The sequence below is a fragment of the Alligator sinensis genome, unplaced genomic scaffold (genome assembly GCF_000455745.1).
Source record: "Alligator sinensis unplaced genomic scaffold, ASM45574v1 scaffold400_1, whole genome shotgun sequence".
Lineage (NCBI taxonomy): Eukaryota > Metazoa > Chordata > Crocodylia > Alligatoridae > Alligator > Alligator sinensis.
The window spans coordinates 2,319,662-2,336,492 of record NW_005841897.1 but is presented as its reverse complement, the minus strand read 5'-3'; the positions used below and the strand labels follow the sequence as shown (position 1 = coordinate 2,336,492).

At 46.3% G+C, this 16,831-nt stretch overlaps 1 protein-coding gene across 3 annotated transcripts in view; it reads left to right on the top strand.

The window, feature by feature from the left end:
* CYGB (cytoglobin) overlaps nt 1-16,436 on the top strand; it is a 46,309-nt gene extending 29,873 nt beyond the window's left edge. Inside the window, exon 4 of one of the 3 annotated variants that reach the window (XR_001357584.2) lies at nt 14,663-14,760. Coding sequence is in view for 2 of the 3 variants with exons in the window: in XM_006018311.3 (XP_006018373.1) it covers nt 14,663-14,761 (99 nt within the window). In the remaining variant the exon portion in view is untranslated. Of the gene's footprint in view, nt 1-14,662 lie in introns of all 3 variants that reach the window. The other 2 variants (XM_006018311.3, XM_006018312.3) reach the window with 2 other exon arrangements.
* The last annotated feature ends 395 nt before the right edge of the window (nt 16,437-16,831 follow it).

Here is a 16,831-nt window from a genome sequence, read left to right as displayed (position 1 = left end):
TGCTGTAAACAGGTCTAACACCATTGGTTTGATGGGATTAGAGCTACGTACACCTGGGCCTGGGTGGATTTTGGTCCTGATACAGCACTCACTGATGTTAATAGAAAGGCTCCCACTGATGGGTTGAAGATAGTTTGACAATGTAAAATCAGGGAGGCTGTGGATTGTGGAGGGTCAGGATTCACTGCAATGGTCTGGTTCAGGACAGGAACACAAAGGTCATAATATGCAAATGTCCTCTAATTTTGAGTGCCTCAAGGTTTTGGTGCCTGGTAGGTATTCCCTGAACTCCCAAATGCCTGCTGAGGTCAAATGATGCTTGAGGCCTTTCAGACCAGGTACCCAGAAAACAGTGGCACCTAGAATTAATAGCCATTCAAACAGTCTTGTATTGCTGTCCCTGAGCAGATTGTTGCATTGAAGTTCCAGCACTTGAGGCAGCAGCTCTGTAAATACACTGCCTGCTTCAGTGTATTTTTTCAAGAGTTTCTTTTTCTAAACATCATCCAGATGTGCACAGCTGTCATCCCTTGGGTCTCCATCCAATAAGCTGAAATTGCAGGCCACTTGAATATATGCAAACAAAAACATGTTTATTTTTACCAGCCCCGTAGGAAGTAACATAAATGGGGCTGTGCCAGGGAAGAGGCAGAGATAAAGCGAACACCCCCTCCCCGCCTGCAGAACAGATCAGGGTTTGCTTATATCAGGAAAATCTCAGCAGAGCAGAGAGAAGAGCGAGTTAAAAGGGAAATCATTCCAGAATAAGAGAGAAATGTGAAACACAGGGTGGAAGAGCAGAAGGGAAGGCCGGGTCTTGGCTCCGAGCACGGTTTTCTCCTGTACACATGCATGCTCACAGCTGTTCCATGTTACAGGCAGGCCTGTGTATTTGTGTCCTCGGGGCTCTTCCCTGCAGCCATCACAACATTTCAAAATGATGGTTCTCGGACTCTGGACTGCATTTCTCTCCCTCCTCCATTTGCTCCTGCCCTCTGGACGTGCAGTGCATTATGCCTTGGCTTGTGGGTGAGCCACCTGTCAGAGCGGTAGCACCTTGCAGCTCCCAGGCAAACGCCTGGATCCGATGTGCTTCATCTCGAAAGAATATGCTTGCCAAAACCCACCCGTAGGACCAGATTCTGCAAGCCCCTCTTCTGATGCCTAGTGTCAGGGAAACATCCCACTGAGATCAGCAGGGCTCCTTGCATGTAAGTACAGGATGAAAGGGCAGCAGGAGAAGGTTCCTGAGGCCTGATCCAAGCCCTACTGAAGTCAGTGGTATGGTTCCCTTTGTACTGGGGACCCATATTGCTTTGCATTCCTCTGATGTCTTCAGGCTCTGAGCTCTTCTGCCCCTCGAGAGCAAAACCATGATCACTAGCCGCCTGACTTCGCCATGCTCCAGAGCACTATGTCTTTACTATGTCCTTCTGATCTTCCTGCTCTCTGGTGGGCCTCATCAGGGCCTCACCGCTCATTCCTTCATGAATGCAGCAGTACAATATAATCTCTTAGCTAAAAGAGACTTGACAGATGTGACAGGCTGTAAGCCCGGCGCTAACAAGGTGAGGCAACAGCTTGGGGAAGATGAAGAGAGATCCTCGCCTATCACCTGGCTAGGCAAAGCATGTAAGGAAGAGAGATCTGGGCAAATGGGTTTTTTCCCCCCAGCTGATGGGTGGAAGGATCTTTTATCCCTTTCCAGTTTGCAGCTTCACCTGCTGATCGCTACCAGATGACAACAAAGAGAAACCCCAAAGGATGCTTCAGAGAAGGATGCAGTTCGATCAAGCACAGGCCCAGCACACAGATTATATCCCTCCCCCTGCTTTGCATCCATTTCTCTCAGCTGCTCTTGCTCCTTAGCTTAGACCTAGCTTCGCATCCCCATCCTTGAATGGAAAGCCTTGTCCTTTGGCAAGGATCCTCTCACACATGGGACAAGGGAACAAAAAGGCCCGCTCAACCCAATCTCTTTTTTTACAATGTGAGTTGTACCATTTTCCCCCTCTGCCCCGTGCCTCTGGTTTCCACCTCTACACCATGGCCCCTGCTTCTGCCTTTGGTTTGAAGCTCCATATCCTTTGCCTGGGGTAGCCAGGTGGTGTGAAGGCTTTGAACAAGGGATGCCAATGGTCTAGGCTATGGTAGTGTTTCACTTATTTTCCCCAGAGACCCCGGTAGAGTTGTTAAAAGCTTTGATCTAGTCCTGACTATTGCTCTGTTTTGGATGAGGTTCATGCTCCCAGGGCTGGGGCTTACTTTTTGGTGGGTCTCTTGCAAAGGTAAGAACCTTTACCTAGACAACTGTCCTAATGGCAGCCCTGCAAGTGCCAGCTGCTGATCACTCCCATGGCTTCTTATGAGTGTCCTAGTCTAGCTTGAGACCTCTAATGTCAGTTCTGCATGATCTTTGGATGTCAGCATTTCACTATGGCCTGAGCACTGCTTGAAGGAGCTGGTTTTGTGGCAGTTACTTTGTCCTGGGGGAGCTGATGTGATTTTGTAAAGCTCCCAGGGGAAAATTTTCAAAAGAACTCCAGTGACTTAAGAACCAAAGTGCCATTTTCCACAGTCCCTTAGTCATGGTATTGATATGTCCTGAGGTGTTTAAGTCTTACTGTAAGTCAACGGTGCTTAGACTCCTAGGCCCTAGCTTTTTAAACCTATTTAGGCATCTAACCCCTGCTGATTTCAGAGAGAGCTGGGCACCAAAATAACTTTAAACACTTGGTCCTAACTGCCGATGTCACTTTGGAAAATGAGATTTAGCAGCCTAAGTTACTCCGATGCTTTGGAATAAATTATCCCTTGACTCTGTTGTGCTTGCAAAATTGACTTCATCTAGTGAATGTCATAACTGCCAATCCAGAATATTAGACATGACACTTCTGGAGCGGACAGGTTCATTCATCAGTGAAGCAGTTTGAAACCGTGACCCAGAACTCAGTACAATGCAAAGGTATCACCAAACAGTCTGTGTTGGGCAGTGGCAGGGGCTGTGAGGCCCTTGTATGTCCTAGCACCTAGCTCACTATATTAATCTAACATTTCTTTGGTTATCTCAGCATAAGAACAATAAGTGAACATACCAGATGGGGTGGGAGGGCATGTGGATTTGTGTAACCTGTTTCTAAGATTATTATAAATGTCATCTGACTGAGACATCATATATATCCATACAAGTTTGTGCAAGAACATATATAGAGATATGGCATGTAATATCTGGATGGTAGAAATGTAAAAGGAAAAACAGCACGGTTGAAGTTTTAAAACCTGCCTAAAAGATTTGGAGATTCAACTACTATTAATTTGGATGTGGGTATTCAAATCTACTAGGCAGCCTGTGTACGCAGACACAGGCAAAGACATGTGCATGCACACAGCTCCCCTCCTCCCCCCCCTGCAAAGTTGCAGAGCTAAGAACCCAATTCTGAAAGAGCTGGTCCCTTCCCCAAGGTGCTTCCATTTTAGTTAAGGGGTGGATTTCTGCATGTGCTTAAAGCTAAGCCTGTGTGATGAATTGCATTTATGACCATGCTCCATACACCGTGCCCGACACTCTAGGGCTTAATGCATGAATTAGGGAGATAGGATGAGTTCTCGTGCTGTCTGTTTGGAATTCAAGTGGAAAAACATCACTGTAGGTCATCATCTACCTACGGAAATCTTAGCTGTTCCAGTATGGTAGGTTTTACCACTGGAGCTATATTCTCAATGGACCTTTAATAACCATGAAAATAGCGCAGACAGCTGAATAGTTATATTCATCCTACATACCCCATGAACACATACTCGCTCTCCCTTTGTTTCTCTCTCTCTCTCTCAGTCCCAAGCCCAATTCATTCATGCTTCTGTGTCTATTCCCTTTCCATCTGTAAGTTTTTTGGGAGGGGGCCTTAAAGTCAGGAGATACTAGAAGCCTTGGGGCACACCGTGAGGAGAAGACCAATGCACAGCTCCCTATGCAATCCTTGTCCACAATCTTATAGCTACACCTGGGCTTCTCACAAGCCGCACCTCATTGAGCCATCTTGTCAGACACTTGAACTCTTATCATTGATTTTCCTGCTGCTTTCCTACTTATGCTGGGTGGAATCCTCCCTCCACTGAAGTCAATAGGAGCGATGCCATTGACTTCCCTGGGGCTGGGATGGTGTCTGTAGCATGCCGACTTTACACTGGGACTCTTAGTTTTCTGGACCATCTTCCTCAGGCCAGAGCATTTTGACCTGAACTGACTGCAGTGGTTTTATGGAAGGCTGCATCCTTGGAGACTGGGATCTTCTGTTTATCTCCAGAGCAAGCTGAACAGGCAGCAGCAGTATCAACTTCCCCCACCCTACGTTGCTACTGCATCTCTGTGCCAGTCTAGGGAACCGGGGGGAGGAGCAGTGGTGAAAGCAGCTCATTGCGTCCAATTCATCATGGGTGTAATTACACAACAGAATGAAGCCTTGGCCTCTTTGCTCACATTGCCAATAGTGGTAGCAATTAGGGCCATGTGCAAGGAGGGACCTTTGTCCATTCTGAATGGAGCCCATCCATACCTTTCATATTGCTGTCAAGTAACTGTCAGGTTGTACTGGCTAGACTTGTACTGGTGATCTGGAGGTGAAAGGCTTTGTAGCCCACTGCCAACCCCAGGGTGAAAGATGATAGGTGCCAGGAGGAAATGCAGGACAGGAAACGGATGGTGCCAAAGGTCCCATCCACCCTGTCTCCCCACCCCATGATATTTGCTTCTGAAAAGGGATTAGGGCTAAGATTTAAAATATATATTTATAGGTTGAGATTCTCAAAGCCACCTAAGAGATTTGGACCCCATACCGTATTCTGCAGTAAAGGTCCAAACAAAGCCCTGCAGCTTCCAATAGCAATACTGCAGCACTCCGACTGTTACCAGAGAATCCTGCTGTGGTTTTTCTCATTGGCATAAATGGGACCAGAATTTGGCTTTCTGGTCTACCAGCCAGAGCACGTTCTCCCTACTCATTGCTGTAGTGAAGTCACACTGTTGTGTCTATGTCAGTGTGAGGATCATCATGGCCAACAGAAGGCTGTGGCAGGAAAAAAAGCATTGGATGCTTGGATGAAAGAGACTAAATAAATTAACAAACAAAGCTTGGACCAACTTTAATAAAAAGAAAGGATAAACTCAAGGGTGGGTCCAAACTATTTAACAAACTGCAACAATACTATTTTCCATAGCTAAGGTTGTCTCTAATTGTTAGTATGTCCTTCTCCAGTCCCATGGTGACCCACAGACGTGAACCAACTCAGTCAGCCGTAACTCTGTGTCGTCAGTGTTAACAATACTATTACAGATACTGTTCCTGTACGTGTTATCGGCGCTCCTGTGCTTTTTTTCTACATGCCGTTTAAGTGTATGATGGATGTACTTTTTCTTTTTTGTAGGTTTTTAGTATGTTTGTAACGGGACAAAATTGTGTAATTAAACTGAACTTGTACTTTCAGTTGATAAACCAATCAAACCCATTATTCTCAACAGTCTCTTCCTGGTCTCTTTCCTGCTGGTCACCCACATGAGGTGGTTGTTAAGAGTTAAGAAGCCTTGGCTTCAACTCAGCTTGCTTAGTTCCCCAGCTGGGTTCAACCACATCCTCCAGTATCCCCGAGTTCTGTTTCCAACATAATTATACCGATAGTGCTGCTAGTCCCTCTGGCGCTCTCTCTCACTCAAGATCCAACTCCCTCTTAAGTCAGTGGGAGTTCACTTCCTTGGGTATTGTGTCAGTCCTTATTGCACAGCAGTACTGCAGCATCCAGTTTTGAGACTCCATCATAGCAATGGCAGCTTGCCACAGAGTCAGAAATCCTAGAGTGACTCCCATGTGGTTTTATCAGTCCAGTCCCATGGAACTGTGCTGCTGTGTCATTAACACAGATAGAATTCAATAGGCTGCTGGAATGAGAGTTGTTGTAAAAGGGTCCAAACAAAATCTGTGCTTTTTCAGGAAGAGGAAAAGCGCCCCTATTTTTGTTTTCAGAAAATCCCTCTGGGAGTCTCTTACCATAACATACACCCGGGTGCCTCCCAGGGCTTAGAAGTCTCTGAATATATGAAAAACCATGTAATAAGGAAAATTCATGTTATAAGACTAAGTGGGAAACATTCCAAAATTGAAGCCAGAAGACAAAGAAGGGTCAATACATACACATCCCAGGTGCAAGTCCTTGAAATGATGGCTCTCAAATCAGACATGCCCATGGAAACAAAACCTCCTGTTTGCAAGGATGTGGTGATCTCTTCTAGGCAGCTTCAAAGCTAGGAAATGAAATTCTAGTCCCAGCTGCAAGCTGAGGCATTAATTACTTGCAGCTCAGGCACACTTCAAGAGCTGTGAAATTCCGCCCTTCAAAGAGCTTGGTTCTACCCTCGTTCTTTCTACTGGTCTAGTACAAAGACAAGTGAATCAGCCTGGTTTGGAGCTGGCCTTTGGGAAAATAAGGGCTTAGTCCTTTGGGGATATCCCTCAAGTCCTCTAGGAACCCCATCCTTGAAGCATCTGAGCACCATTTATGCCCCCTGATAGGTAGGGAAGTCCTTTTGTTCACCTTGTGATGCAGAGAGAGGCTTAGTCTGAAGGCTGTAGGTGCTCACTGGTTTAGCTTACTTCATCTAGGTCCTTGTCAGAGGCATCTGATTTTCAGAGGTAGAAAGCAAATGCAACAAGAGATTGTTCAGGCAAAACAATGGAAAGAGGCCACTGGCTGAGTTGACTCCTATCATGACTGTCTTTGAGGAACACGGGGAGCTAGTCAGTTAAATCTGTTTTCCTCTTGCTCCTTTTTGGAAAAAAAATCATTTGATGCTTGTGGTAGGCCAGTAGGGTGTGCTCCTGCATCAAGCCACCCACCTCACTGCGCCCCACCAAAGATCAGGCTTCGGATGCCTCCCCAGGAGCGCCAGCTTCAGACTAACCCCCTTCCTGGAGCACACCCACAAACCTGGGGTAGCGCTGCCACCACCCAGACTCAGGTCTCTGTCTGGGCCCTGTGCTGCCCACAATACACAGGCCTTGTAGACCTTGGAATTGGGAGTGCTTCTGTTAGCCTGAGGCCTAAAAAGTAGCCTCCCTTGGTCAGCCGAGCCAAAGGAGCAAGAAGGCCTGCCCAATCCCTCTTGAGTATGTACATCATGGCTGGATATAACGGACAGTTTTATTGGGTAGAGAGGGTAGCCATGGGGAGGGGTACAAGTCAGAAAAGCAGCAAAAGAATAACTGTGAGCAAACAGAGAGGCTTGGTAGCCCTTGGATATGCAACTAGAGTACATCATCTATGTTCCTAGTTAAGTTTCTGGTAAGTTACTCACTTCTGGATCCTGCGTATGAGAGAGGGCTACAGAAGTCCATGCTGCTCAGTGAGTGTCTTTAAAAATGTCCCACCTCCTTCCTGGAGGGGACCACATAAATAGCCCTTCTGTCCTCACGAAGCAGTCCCATTGGCTGCTGACCAGTGCTTCCCAATGACACACCACTGACCAGGAGAGAGAACTAGTCACATGACCTGCAAGGGTGGCAAACTCAAACAAAGAAAGAGAGAGCTCCCCCCTCCCTGTGGAATTCCCTAGGCAACCAGGTTGATAGGCACATGAGTGAGGGAAGAGTCTGGGACCAGGCAACCCAAAAAGTAAGGAGGCTGGGAGGAGAGTCTTTCACAGTGCCATTAACATAATTAACAAACAGCCCTTGGAGTCTCCACCACATCCTGTAAATGCTTCTAGCCGAGTGGAGGAAGCTAATTACCATCAAACGCTCTAGGAATGCTAAGGTCCAGATGTGCGACATTGGCCTCTGCAATGTGAGTGAAATGCCTGGAAGGCTTGAAGGAGATGGTGCTGGGGATATAAAGCCACTGTCTTCCTGGCTGCCTGTTTGAATCTAGCCAGGATCAGCAGCGAGCGAATGTCATCACCCTGACATGGGTTCTCCGCGGCTGCCCTTAGTCTATTATCTATGCATGAACAACATTGATATGGACTTCCATGTCTTGCCAGCATTAACAAGTCCTGGAGGCTCCTGTGAGGAGATAATAAAGGCCACACCATTCCCACAGGGGCAAAAAGACCAGCTCTGGGCCACACAGCAAATCAAGAATCAATAGCACACAAAATTCCTTTGACTTCATCTGCCAGATCCCACTGCCTGCCCAATGTCAGCCAAGCACATCAGCCCCCTCCAGAACCATAGTCCTAGAAGGGAGGCCAGCCCCAAGACCTCAGATGTTAGTGGGCAAGCCCACTCATGGGTGTAGGGGCTTCCACCAGCATAAGGACTAGAGGCTGCTTGTAGGAGAGGAAACAAATGCTGTGACTGTATCTGAATTGCATCTCCAGGGTGAGGAACCTGAGGGAGTGTTAAATTCCCTTAGCAACAAGATGGGTGGAAAATCTGAAACCAAGCAAAAGGTGCAAAGGTCAATAGGAGCATGGGAAGCCATGGCAAGGTTAGTGCTCTGCGCTGTCATGGCAAGGATCCGCCAACCCTACAGCATGGTGTCACTCAGTGGCCATACAGCCACTGTGAGCTGGGGTAACAGCGTTGAGTCAGGCCTCCCCATTAGGGTTTCCAGTCACAAACCCTATGATGCCCTGAAAACTGGGGTCAGATGAAGAGTGGGGTGGGGAAAGTGAAATAGCACATGGGGTTGCTGGGAGGAAGTAGCTTTGCCATAGGTCGTTACTCTTGCTCTGTGGTTGACTAGTTACGCTCAAGTGTTTGTTCCTTCAGTAAAGCCCCATCCTACTAACTCCATGGGGGCTGGAGGTGCAGAGAGAGGCTGCCTTGAAAGATGAGTCCCAGCTAATACTTCATCTCCAAACTCCTTTGCTCCTTGAGTAAGGCAAGGGCCCTATGGCTTGGACCTTCTAGTCTTGAGGGTGCTTTTAACCAGGTTCCCCATCGCTATGTGATGCATTAAGCCCCCCTTAATGGTCTCTGCCTAGTATCCAACCTTTGTCCCATTTGCCCTCTCAGCTTGACTCTACCAGGGTGCAGAGTTGGAGTCTGAGTTCAAAGTCAAAGGGTGAAGAGCAGCATGGGGCAGCTTAGGAGAATGTGGCTGCCATGGTACTGTACCTTGTAGGTGAAGTCAATGGCCCCTTTGGAGGTTAGGAGTCATGCTTCCACCCCCACTGTTCTTCTCTCTGTACTCTGCTTGAATGAAAAGATCATGCACTCTTGACAGTTTAGCTATTCTGGCCAAAGCCCTAGTCTGGATGCAACGGTGCCAACAGGAGAAGGGTCTACCAGCTTGGGTCCATCATTTGGGAGGTGCTGTAGTCATACCCCATGTCTTCAGTATGGGGCCCTCCTGTCCTCACTAAGTGTACAAACTATGGCAGCAGCAGACCTGTGATGGAGAGAACCCTATGAGAAAGGGCATGTGGGAGCTTCCAGACTCATGTCTCTTTGGTACCGATGACGTCCTTTTAACCCCACCACTACCACTGGCAAACAATACCTTTATGCTTCTTGCTGTGCATCGCACTAAAACTTGTAGGATCAAGGATTACATATTTTCTTTCCAGAGCATCATAAAATAGGGCATTTTGGTCTGAGGCATAACCTGCCCATGAGGAATCAGAAAGGGATCCAGCAGTAAAACTCCTTCAGCGGCCTTTACAGGCTGGAAAGATAAAGCTGAGAATTTAGTTCTACAGCTTAAGGCTCTGAACCCTCCATCCTGCCTCTCTTGGGGCTAGTAGAGCCACAGAGCCTCCTAACTGTATGGTGCACTGAGAGGCAGGCCACAAGCTGCTCAAATCAGAGCTGCCAGGGTTACTTCCAAGTGCCATGCCTAATATCTGCAAACAGCTCAGTGAGCCAAAAAATTCAATTCCAATGAATTATGAATACTTACGAGTTTGGTGCAGAAATAGTCTCAAAAGGTAGTCGGCCTCCTTCCCTGAGCCCCTGCACACTGCCTGGGTCCTAGTGTCCCCAAACTCTCCCATCAGAGAAAGAATAGTAAAAATAAGAAAAGAGTGAAAAGAATTGCTCCAGATCAGAGGAGGGAGACTACAGAGAGAAACATTTTCTGCATGAAAGGAAATGAGGCAGAGAAGAGACTAAGCAATAAGACAGTAAGAAAGAGGAAAAAGGAGAGATTTGGATCAGAAATGTTCTCTATGTAAAATAGAATTATTATTATTATTGGTATCATTATTAATGGCATAGCACCCATAGGCTTCCAGCGAGATCAGGGCTCCCTTTTGTTATGTATCAGGCAAATAAATATTAAGAAATGGTCCTAGAGATCTTATAGTCTGAACCAGACCCTCATTTGGAAAGCACTTGGGGTGGGAAGCACATCAGATGCATTCTTATTAAATGCAGTGGCAAGCAACAGACTTTTTTGCAAGTCCCTGATAAAGCATGGATGTTGCACGCCAGGAAAGCAGTGCTGAGTCCTTGCACTGGGGATGGTGGTTCTCTGCCTCATGCAGTCCCATCAGCACGGGGCTTTACCTCCCTTCTTCCTGTGCCATGCAACAGTGACACGTATGGAGGCATTTTTCCTTAACCTTTACACCATTTCTTTTCACCTGGAGGCATGCTCTGGCCCAGCGCCCCAGTATTACTCTACCAGCAGTTACAATCCTCTGGCTATTTTTACAATAACTACATGCAAGAGGCCATGTCCATGGAGTCCAAGGTTTTGCCAGTCAGTCCTTCTTGCAAGCTACAGGTCGCAACAGAAATCATCACCTCATAGTGCTGTACAAATACTCTCCCTTCAGGATCTTATACACCCTAGTCTCCTCACACCCAGATTGCCACCCCATCTACTGCATCACATATGGGTAGGGCGTGATTTTCAAAAGCACCTGAGTGACTTGGGAGCACAAGTGCCATCGACTGACAAACATAGCAAAGAATCCTTTTTTCAGGGACTTGGGCTCCTCATTATGGAGGGAATTTGGGGGAAGGTCTCCTAATGCTCACCAAACCAATCAGGCTTTGCCAATTCCTTTCCTCTTCTAGTTTCAACCCACGTTTCCTTCTGGGTGGTTTCACTAGCCACTAAGCTCCTATTGCCACAATGGGGCTGATCTTCAGTGGATGTGGATTGTGACTGATGCATCCATAAAGGTGTGACAATTTACACTAGCTTCTCCTCTGGGTTTTTTCCTCAAGACTTTGTGCTGTATCATAGGGAGGGAAGAACATACCAACCTCCCTTTCAGCCAGGTGTAAGCAGGTGCCCTCATAGAGTAGGTGCTTACTGCTAAGCTGAAGTTGTGTGTACTTGTAGTACTGCCCCATCTCTCTCCTTTTCTGCCAGTCTCTTTCATTCTCCCTGTGCACGTCGAAACAAGATGATTACTGCCCTGCTCAGTTGACTAACTAACTGCACAACAGACGTCTTAGTGTCTACACATGCATCCCTATAGGCTGGAGTAGATTAATTTAGGCATCCTGCAGCCTAAAGTACTATCCTGCTGCACAGTAAAAAACTCTGCAGCAGCACATATGAAGGCACTGCCCAGCTGGTTGGGGTTTAGTGTGCTTCAGCGTGGGGGTTGCCTGCTGGGTAGCCCCACACTGAAGCACCTTCATGCCCCAGCCAGCCCCTCTGCAGCACACTGAGGCAGGGGGAGCAGCCCAGGGCCCAGGACCCCCTGCCAGCTGGGGCTGCTCCAACTCAGCTCCTTGGGCTGCACCTGAATAAATTGTGGAGCTTATTGCTCCGGAGTGAATTGCTCCCAGGCACATGTTCAAATGGTGCACCTGAGAGCTTTAGCGCCAAAGCAATAAGCTTCATGGTTTATTCAGGCACCATCACTGCACATGTAGATGTGCCCCCTGTGCTGCTCCATCCCCTGTCATATCCCCCTTCCCTCATGTGTGAGACACTAAAGCTGGAGTTAAACTCTTAAGTTTAGGATGCTCCAACGGGTTTGCTGTCAGGCAGCTTTCAGGTGAACATGAGTTGTGTTGTATGTCCCAAACCCGAGCTCGCTGTCAGGAACAGTTAGGCAGCAAATAAGGTCCAGATTTCTGTCCAAGCCATCTGCCCTAACAGGTTTGCATAACATCTTTAGCCTATTCATTATTAATGTAACCTTTTTCTTTTGAGCTTTTAAGGCAAGAACTGGGCTTCCCAGTACAGCCACCCAAATCTCTCACCCAAATGGCACTGAAGCAAGAGTACAGCGCAAGCCGAGACAGGCTCTGGAGAACATATAAATATATTATGAAGTGCACAGACACTCAATAATTCATCTCACACAGAGAGCAGCTTTTGCATCCAAAACTCCAAGGAGAACTTTTGAATCCCATTCCTCTCTCCCCCCGTCTCTGCCCTCAAGGAGAAACCAAATGGAAAAGTCCAGTTTCAGCAACACAGAGGACAAAGCTCTGAGCTCCCACATCCCTCAACCTGACCCGTGTCCCCCCTCAAGCTGTTCCAATGCAAGACCCTCACAGGCAACTGCCAAGGCAATGTGCTCCTGCCCTTCTCCTCCCCCTCCCCTCCACCCCCAACCCTTGCCCTCCATTTCTAATCAAAACAGGTCCAGGCCCCTCCGCAATGCTACACAATTGATGTCCCTGACAGCAACACCCAAGAGTCAGTGGGAAAATGTCCTCCCCCTCCACCCCTGCAGGTACACGTAACCTACCTATGGTCATAAGAAGCCAGGGAGGTGGGCAAGTGTGGGAGGAAAAGTAGAAGAGTAGGTAGGTAGGTCAATCCTGGATGATTTTTGCAACCTCCAAGGATTTTTGTCCCTTTTTCTTCTCCTTTATTGGCCCCGGGGGAGTGTCAAGGAGTCCACCTCACTGTGCTAGGTGCTGTATATGCACAGAACAAAGTGGACTCTTTCTCCTACAGCTTACCTTTCTACTCTCTAGGCCCATACTTTTACAGGCCCCGTGCCAGAATGTCTCTACGATGTTTTGGTGAATTCCTACTGTTCTTGATGGGGTAAACTCCAAAGAAACTGCATCGACTTGCTTACACCAACTGAGAATTAGGCCCTATTTCTTTAGTCCCCTCATGGATCTCTGCTATAAATTACAGAATCTGGAAAGTAAAAAAACAAGAAGGAAAAAAAAACCCCAAGCTTCCTGGGCCTGATACTAACCAGGAGTCCAGTCCTTCCTTTCCCAATCCCTGTCTCTTCTTCCTCAGCACTGGGAGATATGGTTTATCTGAGCAGTGTTTAATGTAAACTCTGTCAGCCTAGACTGCCATTAATCCTCTGGAGCTTGGCAGCCACAAGATTAAATAATAGGGAGAAAAATACACATCTGAAATTGAAAAATGCTTCAGAGCTTATTCCCAGCCAGGTTTCTTTCCTCTTCCAGCACTTTCGAAAGATAACGGCGGAGAAGGGAGACAAGCCTAGTGAGATGGGGAAGGGGAAGGGAAGAAGGCTCTTTTGGGGACGACTCCTTGCTCCCTCTCACCATGGGAAGGGAACCAGCACCGCATCCGCCTGCTGCTTTCCAGTGTGTGGAAAATTCCACCTCTCCCCCTTCCCTGTGCAGCAATCCAGACAGTGGTCCCACAAGGGAGGCTCTAAATATACTATAATCCCCAGCCAGCAGCTTCTATTGATCAACTGCGATCCCTGCCCCCATTAAAGCCATATTCAGAGAATGCAATCAGGCTCATCCAAACTCTGTCAGGCCCACATGCCTTCATTAACGTACCAAGAAGCAAACAGGCCATCCTATGGGCTGGTTTTGAAGCTCTGTCAGTTTGAACAGATCATGCTTTGTGTAGTCTGGACGCTGAATGCTACTTGCAGGGGTGCGAATTTGGAGTGCCTGTGCTAAAGTCAGTAGAATTATTCTAGATGGATGCTGATAGAGCTCTGAGCACTATTCAGCCTCCGATCCACAGATCATGGAGCAGTAGAGTTGGAAGGGACCCCAAAGGGTCATCTCATGAATCCCCCTGCTCTGCAAAGGATCAAGCATAGCATTCCCTTATGCTTATGGACAACCAGGGGCTTCATGTGTGTCACAGATGGCACAAATGCAAATCCACAGCAAAAAACCCTCAGCTTTTGAAACCCAGAGAAGATGTTAGCAGCTCAGATATGACTGATTTGCTTTTATTAAAATGTCCAGTGGATTTCTGGTCCCCATTCCTCACTCTGCCACTGACCAGCAGTGAGACCTTGAGAAAGCCACTTGCAACCACATTTTTCCAAAGCAGGGACTAATTTTGGGTGTTCCAGACTGCGGTAGTCCAAACTGGGCTTGTCCCAGGGGATCATGTTGGGTATATTCTAGCAGGATGCTTTCCAAGCCCCTAGGACTGACAGAACCAGATCCCAACTTTGTACCTCTTCTGATGAGCCACAACAATAAAGCTCAGGTGTCTCTATGCCCATCCTCTATTCAACAACTAGGGTAAATCACTCCAAAGCAAGTCTTGCTAGGCCTGAGCATAGACTAGGGATAACTATGGACCTTATGTTGGAGTAATGCTGCTCTTGGGCTCCTTCTTGTGACAGGTCCTCTCTTGTAGGCAGAAGAGAAGCAGAGCTGATCTAGGCTGATCTGCTAATCCACACAGATGCACTAATGGGTGGACCTTTCCCTGGTTGGGATGGGAGTTATGGACAATTTTCAGGGAGAAAGAAACTAGCCAGACTCATCCTCTGTTTTCTCAGGAACCCCCTGGTGAAAGTAGTGACAGCAGCAGCAAAGTGACAGAACCCTCTACAGCCAACTTGACATGCTGCCGTCCAACGGAGAGCAATGTGCATTGAAACATAACAGCATCCAAGAGAACGGCATCACTCTCGTTTCCAGGAATTATTCTGTATATGCATATTAGAAGCTGGGAGGGCTTGGGGGATTCTTATAACCAGACTAACAACCTTACAGGATATCTCATGTACACCAGCCCCCTTCCCATGCCTGCAGAGACTCAGTTTCAAATCACTTACACTGAGACTGGGAGAAGCGGGCTGTTTCATTTCCTGGTAGAAGCATTAAACAGAACAAGATCATCCGAGCTCCTGATATTTGTCATAGCTTCAGGGAATTTAAATTCTACTACTCCTGCAAGGTGCAATCCAGTAATAACACTGATTTCCTGTAACAAGATATTCCACTCCCACAGAGCGCAAGGGTCCAGGGCTCCACATACTTACACATGAAGGTAACTTCATCCCCCTACTTATTTGCACATGCAAAAAGTGAATCTCAAGCATCAGTGTTTTCAGGATCAGGACGAGGGTTGTATATGGACAGTCCATTCACAGTAACATCCATGTGAAACATTGGATCATAGACCTACGCCTCATTTGAATTATGTCAATTTGATACTGATGGGCCCAGACTGCGCTTAGTTTTCATTTTGTAATTGTCATTATGAAAAACAATATGAAAAATGACAAATATGATGAAGCTAAGAAGGATTTTATATTTTATCTTTGACAAACTTTAATGAGAAATATCAATGTTTATTTCTAATGTGTGGGGGTTTTTTTAAATGATTGCCTAAATTGCTTGCTTTGACAGGAAACAAAAGACCCCTCAGACACTAATTGTCATTTATACAAAAAAATGAATGCCTTAATCTTCTAAAATGGCCTTCAAAACAGACACTAAAATAAAATGATAATGTTCTGTAAAATTAATGTACTTTAAAAAGATGACTAGTATAGGTTTTTATGATTATACACAGTTATTGTTTTTAAGCAATATTTACTTTCTTTGTAAATGTCAATGAATATATATTTTCTCTCTTGCTGTTGTTTTTAGGAAAGGAAAAGACGGACTAATACATAGAAACCAGCTATATACTTCCAGGTCAATAGATTTTATTTTAGGTTAGAGGGAAACAACAAAACAAGAAATAAAAAATGTACAGTCCTAGTGGCAGAACAGAGTGGGCACTTTTCCTTTGCAACAAGTTGTGCTAAATCTGAGAACAAAATAGCTACTGTCACTAGAGGTTCTTAGATACTGGAAGATGCAAGGCACAGAAAATAAGTACCATATTTTCCCACATACCACACTGCCTACATGCCTTGTTTTTGAAAGGCAGAATGAAGCAAAAAGATGTTTGCTTGTAGTAAGTAACTGAGTCACAGCAGCTAGGGAGCAGGGTCTGCTCGTTGTTCTGATCCTTGAGTCAGGTGCAGATTTTACTTCCACTTTTGCCTGTAACTAGCAGAAATTGTTCTTACTGTATTTCTCACATAAAATGCACACTATAACATCCAGCAGCTGATTTGGGGGGCGGGGGGGCGGGGGGGAGTGTGTTGTATGTGAGAAAATATGGTAATATCATCCGATAGCTACTGATACCACACAACCTGCTGATCCAAATATAATCCTTCCAACTCTTATCTAAAACTCTCCAGGCAGGAACTGATCTGTCATTTGATTTGTCTGTCAAACACCATGCACAACTGTGGGGTTGCAAAAAAATAAATGATAAGTGTACCTATGATTCAACAGTGTCTTTTAAAAGCAGAAAAGATTTGTGGTTTATGAATATGTATTACGCTCTGTTCTGATTATCATTCTCCTCTAATTCCCTCTTTTTCACTCTCCTACAACTGCTAAGCCCTGCTGTAACTGTCCTCTGTGTATGATCAGTGCACGTTGCCGATGTGCTGCCTTGTGGTTTTATTTAATCTTTCTGCATTTGTCCCTTGGTATCAACTGTCACCCTCATGTGTCTACTGAAGCTCGACACAATGCAGAATTCAGTGTTGCCAAAGCCAAGCATCTAAAAATGAGAAGTTGGACCCTCAAAAAAAAAAGCATGAGATTAGCTTCAAAATCTTGACATTTGTTTAAAAAGTCATAAATGCCAGGTCCTT